Genomic DNA, 8313 nt, shown 5'->3' with positions numbered 1-8313 from the left:
GTAGGCGCTCATACCCATTTCAGCACCTTGAGCGCCCTGCACGTAGTAGGCGCTCATACCCATTTCAGCACCTTGAGCGCCCTGCACGTAGTAGGCGCTCATACCCATTTCAGCACCTTGAGTGTCCTGCACGTAGTAGGTGCTCATACCCATTTGTGGAAGAAAGAAAAAGGAAAGAGGCTCCAACTTCCATCCTAGGCCTCCCAGCCCCAGCCCCTCCCCACCCCAGAGTAGGGGGCACTGCCTGATCCTGCTCCAGGCCCCTGAGACCCTTGAGGTCTTGGGCCCTGTGCCAACCCAGCTCCCCTCCCTCCCCCACCATCCACGCAGTTCCAGGGCCCAGCTCCTTGACTCCCCTGAGGCAGCAGCAGGGCCTTAGGCTAGCTAGAAGACAGAACTTCCTCACAGGAGAGCTCACGCAGGGGCATGTGCCTCTTTCCCCTGACTTTTTGTGAACTGCAGAGCCTGGGGCCACATTTGTCTATGGTCTGGTGACATGGGGGCAGAGGCAGTCAGTGGCATCCAGCAGATCCTCGGCCCGCTGTTTCATGGCCCTGAAGTCTATGATCAGGTGCCACGTCCCTTGCACAAAGAGAGCCATGGAGGGAGGAGGAAGATAGATTCCCCGGGAACCCCATGGCACCCCCTCCCAGCCCCCACACTTGCACCCAGAGAGACCAGGCGAGCCCAGTCACAGTGGGTGTGGCTTGGGCTCTGGATTTCCTCCAGTTCGATTTCATCCGCGGCCTTGCTGCCTGCGCTCTGGGGCATGTGGCCGCACATGGGCCTGTCCACTTAACAAGCCCCTTCTGAGAGGCCAGCCCTCTCCTGTGGTCCCTGGGATTAGGCCTACCCAGAGGCAGCACTGAGCACCTGTCCTGCATCTGTGCCTTTGCTCTCTGATGGAATGGCCTCTCTTCCCCATCTGCCCAAATTCTGCCACAGCGCAGCCCAACTTCCACCTCCTCCTGGGACCCAGGGCTGAATCCTAGAGCGCAGGCCTGAAAGTAAGTAATTAGTTTTGAGTGTAGATCAGAGACTCCAGACCCTGGCCCCTGCCCTAAAGGGCTGGCTCAGTGCTAGCAGGGTAGCCAGCCAGTGACAGTTCTCCTGCAATAGGATAGAAAAGGCTCTTGGAGATGGAACCCAGGCCCCACTCTGTGCCAGGCATTGTTTCAGTGTTGTGGCCCAGGTGCTGGAGCTTTGCCCGATGTGGTCATTTCCAGGGGCAACTTCTCTTCATTCAACTTCTAGTTCTCTGGGCCAAAGGGCAGGGCTGCAGGCAGGACCCTCACTCACCCTTCTTCTTTTGGGAAGACAGGGGCCTGTGTTTCTCAGGAGGGGAGGCCATGGCAAGTGCAGGAAACTTGATCCCCTGTCAGCCCGCTGTGGTACACTGGTGCACGCACTGAGGCCAAGCCAGAGGAGGCCATGCCAGGCTCACTGTGACAGGTGGGAGGAGACGGCCTGGCGCCAGCTCAAGAGAGACGACGTGGCCTTCACCTGGCCACTAAGAAGAAAAAGCTGGCATAGCAGGTGGCTGTTCTTTTTCACACCTGGACACCTCTTTTTGTTTTCTGTTCTCATCTCATTTTATCCTTCCAGTGGTTCTATGTAGTTTAGGGGATAGCTAATATTACCCGCATTTTATGGTAGAGGAAACTGAGGCCCAGGGGGGTTATATCTCTCGCTTAATGCAGTTAGTGGCAGAGCTGGGACTAGAGCCCAAGGTCCTAGCACCCCTGTTTGTAGCTCCAGCCCCTGTCTATCACACTGCAAGCTCTCCACACAGTAGATGTTTCATCAGTGTTTGGGGCCCTCTGTGCCAACTCCAAGTAGGGTCAAGGCTCCTTCCTACCCAGCCTCCAAGGTCAGGTGGGTTATGATAGGAACTGTACATGAATAATATTAAACATTGATTATTAAATGATTTTTTTCCACCCAGATATGGAGAATGTATGCTTAGTGCAGTGCCTGATGATAAATGCTGTATGTGTAGCTGTTATTATCAGAAGTTTAATATCCCCATTTTGCAGATGAGGAAATGGTTCCCTGGGGGGTGGGGGATGGAGAGATGACAAGCTCAAGGTCATGGCTGTGGAGTGCAGAGCTCACCTGGTCCCTCCCCTGGGCTCTCTCCCCAGTACCATAACTTGGGACTCCCCCGCCTCCCTACACACAAGCACACACACACACACACACACACACACACACAGACACACACACACACACACACAACAGAGGTACCATTTGAGCTGGGCCCTTTAAAAGCCCTGGGACTGAAGCATGGGGAGGGAGTGGCCCCTAAACCCAAGCCCCTGGCCAAGCTGCATTCTCCAGGGGGAGTGAGTAGCCGCCTGGCATTTTCCCTTTGATACTGATACAGGCATTTTAATAGCTGTGATGATCAGGCGGGTGATGTTTCAGTGCTGGCCACACGGGGCATTCCAGGAGGCCCTGCTGCCAGCGAGGGCCAAGCAGGAAGGCTTCTCTGCTCAGGGCAGCTGGGGGTCCATCTCAGAGCCTCAGCCTGGGGATAGCTCAGGTTTCTCACAGGGGTCTAAAACTCAGATGTCTCAGGGGCCAGTAGGAGAATCTGGCCAGGGCAGGGTACTGTGGTGGCTTAGACGTCTAAAAGGGGCAGCCACTGCTTGGCGCCATCTGATTGTTACCATGGGGAATGGCCCAGGTTGCCAGATCCTCCCACTGTACTAGAGAGACTGGGGACCCAGAACTTCACATGAATCTCCTGATTTCTAGACAACCAGTATTACTGAGCACCTGTTCTAGGCACTGGGGCTGCAGCAGTGGATAAAACAAACCAAATAATCTATGTCCTTGTGGAATTTACACTCTGGTTGTAGAGGGAGACAGTAAATGAATAAGCTAAAAAAAAACCTAAGGAGAAAAAGAAAGCAGGGTGGGGGGATAAGAAGCTGCATATTAAGGGGAAAGCAAGGCCTCACTGGGAGTGAGCCAGGTGGCTAGCTGCGAAAAGAACCCCCCAGGCAGAGGGACTAGCAAGTGCAGAGGCCCTGAGGTAGCAGAGTGCCTGGCATGTGCGGGAGCATGCAGGAAGCCTGCATGGTGGACAGAGGGTATGAGGGGCATAGTGGCTGAAGTCCAAGGAGGGCTGAGGGACCAGAGCATCAGGGCCTTGGAGGCCAGTGTAAAGAAGTTGGCTTTTACTCTGAGCGGAATTGCAGGCTTTTGAGTGGAGGAGTAAAGCGATCTGCCTTAGTAACAGAAATCCCCTGGCTGCTGTGTTGTGAACGGTCTGTAGGGGCAAGGGCAGAAGCGGGGGGATCCATTAGAAGGTCATTACAGTCATGGGCCGGAGGTGATGTGGCTTGGACCAGGTGGTAGTATTGGAGGTGATGGGAAGGGGTGAAGCCCTGGATGTGTCTGGAAGGTAGAGAACAGGAGTTGCTGGCTGATTGATGTGGAGAGAGAGAAAGAGAGATGTCGATGATGATTTCAGATACTTTTTAAAAATAAATAAATGCTGAGCAGGTCAAGAAAACACACTTATACCCCAGATTTCGCCAGTTTCCTACCTCTGTGTCCCCGGTGACTTTGCCACTCAAATGTCTCCTTCCTCTTCCAATGCTCCTGGCTCCTGGATTGGCCTTTCTAGTCCACGCCTCTCTCCTGAGCTTCAGAATCACATGTGCTACTGCCCATCTAGATACCTCCACCAGGATGGCCCCCAGGCTCCTCAGTCCCAATTTGTCCCAAACCAACTTCATCATCTTCTCCGCAAATCTGCTCTTGCCCTGTTTTGTCTCAACAGTGGCATCTCAGCTGCCCAGAGCAGGGCCTGGATGCCGTCCTGATACCTCTGGTCCCTCCCCACACCAAGTCCGGTCCCTCCCCACACCAAGTCCGGTCCCTCCCCACACCAAGTCCATCCTGTACCCTGTCCATTCTTCCTGTTACTTATCTCTTCCCTTCGTCTGCTTCTCTCCATCATTGGTGTTGTTGTTAGGTGCTGTCGGGTCGACGCTGACCCATACTGACCCCACGTACAACAGAATGAAACGTGGTCTGGGCCGGCACCGTCTTCACGATCATTGGCAAGTTTGAGTCCATTGTTTTGGCTGTTGTGTAGTGCCTTCCAACCTAGGGAACTCATCTTCCAGCACTATAGCAGACAGTATTCTGTTGTGATCCACAGGGTTTTCATTGGCTAATTTATGGAAGCATATTGCCAGGCCTTTCTTCCTAGTCTCTCTTAGTCTGGAAGCTCTCCTGAAACCACGGATGACCCTGCTAATATTTGAAACACCAGTAGCGTAGCTTCCAGCATCACAGCAACACGCAAGTCACCACAGTATGACAAACTGACAGACGGGTGGTGGTCCCGCCATCACACCGCCCTGCTTACAGCCCAGACCACTAGCATCTCTCAATTAGACAGATGACTGCAACAGTCCCCAAAGTGGAACACCAGCTCCAACCTTCTCACTATTTTGGTCTATTCTCAACATGCTGTGGGAGTGACCTTTATACAACCCAAATCTGACCACATGCCTCCTCTGCTTAAAATGCTTGGGTGGCTCCTCCTTACCTCCCAGACTCCTTACTTGGGCACAAAAGGCCCCTTGGGACCTTGCCCCCTCTAACCTGGTCTCCTGCTCCGCACTCATGCAGAGCAAAGTCTGCAGTCGCCTGGACACGTTTGAAGATGCTGCTCCCACACTAGTCTCAGGCCTCTGCTGATGGCGGCTTTGTCTTATTCTCTGTTTTGCACAGTCTGGTGATTAGTAGGAGCTCAGTCAACATCAGATTGATTGAACCAAAGCATTGAACTGGAAATTGGAGGACTTGGAATTCAAGCGCTCAGTGGCTTACTTGCTCGGGGGAATTCTGTTTTTCTCTGTGGGTTTCAGTCTCTTTGATGATAAAATGGAGCTGATTTCTGTCCTGCCTGTTGCACAGCGTAGTGATGAGGGTCAGGTGAAGGCTCAGAAGATGTGAAAGTCACTCTTCCTGTCTTACTTCGGTCAAGGGCTCTGAGGTGGAGGTTTGTAGGTAGGTTTATTGGGATCAACACTGGAGGGAGTAAGGGAAGCAGAATTGGGCAGAGGGAGAAGTTGAGCTGAGATGTAGTCACAACAGAGGCCTCTGCCATCTGACTGGGAGCTTGGGAGCTGGGATAACCTTTGAGACTCCTCCCAAATTGAGGCAAAGGGGCTGAGTCTTTGTACTCTGACATCTACAAAGTGAGTTGCCCCCGGGGGAGTAAGTGTGACCTCGGTTGAGGCAGCTTCCTCTAACTGAGAGCACTTCTGTAGGGGGTCTTGGCCATCAGCAGGCAACACTCCCAGCAGCTAAAGAATGAGTGCCTTCATCCTGGAAGGGAGATCTAGATGGCGCATCACAGCATCCACTACCAGCTCTGGGGTTGTGTGGATGGCGCACCGCAGCGTCCACTAGAGCTCTGGGGTTGTGTGGATGGCGCACTGCAGTGTCCACTAGAGCTCTGGGGTTGTGTGGATGGCGCACTGCAGTGTCCACTACCAACTCTGGGGTATGAGCTCTGGGGTTGTGTGGATGGCGCACGGCAGCGTCCACTAGAGCTCTGGGATTGTGTGGATGGCGCACGGCAGTGTCCACTAGAGCTCTGGGGTTGTGTGGATGGCGCACTGCAGTGTCCACTAGAGCTCTGGGATTGTGTGGATGGCGCACGGCAGTGTCCACTAGAGCTCTGGGGTTGTGTGGATGGCGCACCGCAGCGTCCACTAGAGCTCTGGGGTTGTGTGGATGGCGCACCGCAGCGTCCACTAGAGCTCTGGGGTTGTGTGGATGGCGCACGGCAGCGTCCACTAGAGCTCTGGGGTTGTGTGGCTGTGAATAAGCAGAGGAAACGCCCAGCAGCTGAGCTGTTAGAAATTCAACATCATTGCCACAGCCCTAAATGATCTGTCCCCTCCTTGTTCCAACCCCTCCCCCCCATTCACATCACTCCAGCCACACTGTTCTCTTTACTGTCCTCAAACACTCCATGCACACTCCTGACTCAGGGCCTTTGCATCTGCTATTCCCTCTGCCTGGAACACTCTTCCTCCAGGAGTCCTTACTGCTCTCAGGTCTCTGCTCAAGCGTCCCCTACACAGAGAGGCCCTCCCTGATTGCCCCAGCTAAACATAGCACCTTTATCACTCTCTGCCCTCTTGCCACTGCATGAATTACACGTTTGTTAATCTACTAAGTGTCTGTCTCCACCACCAGAAGGTAAGCCCCATAAGGGCAGGGGCCTCGTCATCTTGTGGCATCTTTGTCTCTAGAACCTGATGCTGGGCTTAGCATCATAACTGATGCCATTGTTGGATGAGTAACAACCCTGACATTTACAACCTTTAGCCACAATGCTGCAGATTCATCTGACCATCATTTAGCACACCTGTGTCACGCACCTATCACGTGCCAGGGACAGCCAGGAATAAGTCCTTTGAAGAGCTCACAGGTGAATGGTGGAAAAGGATATAGAAATAAATACTTACACTCCCTTACCAGAAAGTGTCATCAGCGAGTAGGCTTGGGGCTGGGGATCACAAGACCTGTCACCCAACTTTGTCCTGGGAGGTCATTTGTTTGCCCGGTGGCCACTCGACGTCCAGCCGTGCAGCATGGCCTCAACATCCACCCACCTAGTCGTTTGGTGCCAAGCCTCTCCTTTCTGAGTGGGCTTCCTCTTTGGTGCATTCCTCCTCTTCCTGTCTGCTTAGACCTCCGGCTTCTTTCTGTTCTCAGAACCCCCTACCCTGTCTGTCACTGGGCCCCCTCTCCCAGGAGCATTTGTACACCCTTCCTCCAGCAGGATGCAGTGGACTTTACATCACAAGGCCTGAGTTCAAGTTGCAGATCGCCTGCATACTAGCTGTGTGACCTTTGGCAAGTCGCTCAGCCTCTCGGAGCCTCAGTCTCCTGAAGTATAAAGTGAGGTTAATATTAACGTACCTGAATTTGGTTATGAAACATCCATGTGACTCTCTGTATAAAAGCACGCAGCTCAGAGCCAGTGCATAATGGGGTTTAGCAGACATTAGTGTGATCTGACTCTTCATGAAGCTCCGTGATCTCCCTCCCCACCACCAAACCAAATGTGACATCAAACCCCACGATGCTTGTCATGCAGCTTTCTTTACCTCTCTCTTTGCCTCCCACCCTGAGTGGCAAAATTACACAGCAGTGAGGAAGCATATGCTAGAGAGATGCTTATAAGGGCCAGCCACATGCTAATTGGCCCAAGTTTTCAGCCTGGGGACCCCAGTGTATTTAGCCAACCATTGCCACCCTGTCTTAGTCATCTAGTGCTGCTACAAAAGAAATACCACAAGTGGATGGCTTTAACAAAGAGAAATTTATTTCTTCACAGTAAAGTAGGCTAAAAGTCCAAATTTAGAGTATCAGCTCCAGGGGAAGGCTTTCTCTCTGTCGTCCGTCTCATCAATGTTCCCCCAGACTAAGAGCTTCTCTGCGCAGGAACCCGGTCCAAAGGACACGTCCTGCTCCTGGCACTACTTTCTTGGTGGTATGAGGTCCCCCTATCTCTCTGCTGGCTTCTCCCTTTTGTATCTCAAGAGATTGCCTCAGGACACAATCCAGACTTGTAGATTGAGTTACTAACATAACTGCCACCCATCCTCCCTCATTAACATCATAGAGGCAGGATTTACAGCATATAGGAAAATCACATAATACCGGGAATCTTGGCCCGGCCAAACTGATACACACATTTTTGGGGGAACATAATTCAATCCATGACACAGCCAGAGCACAGGTCCAGTGTGGCAGATCTTCCAGCTTGTTAAGAGAAATTAGAAATGCAGATTTGCGTGGGAAACCATCCACTTTTAAATAATGTCAACAAATTTAATGAAACAAAAATCACTGTGGAAACCAAATAAGATACACATAAGGACTGCTTTGGACCTGGGGCTTTTAACTGCCGCCACCAGCATCAGGGTGTGGGTTTGAGTTTCAGCTCCATCGCTTGCTCCGTCCCTTACTTTTCCCCTGACCTGGGCCAGGTGACAGTCTCCTCTCTGTGCTTTGGTCCTCACCTGTAAAATGGGTGTAATAATAGTAACATTAATTGAGAGTGTCTATGTGTCAGGACCCACTCTTTCTAGGCATCAACCTTTTTAACCATCTCAATAGTCCAATGAGGCAGGTATGGTTATCAGCCCAGGGACAGAGAACCAACTGAAAGTGGCCCAGCGCCTGCTTCTCTCCAGAGGTGAGATGAGAAGACAAAAAGGGACAGAAGCTGGTTGAATGGACACGGGAAATCAGGAGTGGAAAGGA

General features: G+C 52.3%; 1 protein-coding gene across 1 annotated transcript in view; it reads left to right on the top strand.

Annotated features, from left to right (window-relative positions):
- The first annotated feature begins 496 nt into the window (after nt 1–496).
- COL13A1 (collagen type XIII alpha 1 chain) overlaps nt 497–8313 on the top strand; it is a 176510-nt gene continuing 168693 nt past the window's right edge. The window contains exon 1 of the mRNA XM_012558384.1: nt 497–571. Within this exon, the coding sequence (XP_012413838.1) occupies nt 497–571 (75 nt within the window). The remainder of the gene's footprint in view (nt 572–8313) is intronic.

Source organism: Trichechus manatus, unplaced genomic scaffold, assembly GCF_000243295.1.
Source record: "Trichechus manatus latirostris isolate Lorelei unplaced genomic scaffold, TriManLat1.0 scaffold00163, whole genome shotgun sequence".
Lineage (NCBI taxonomy): Eukaryota > Metazoa > Chordata > Mammalia > Sirenia > Trichechidae > Trichechus > Trichechus manatus.
This window is presented reverse-complemented; position numbering and strand designations above follow the sequence as displayed.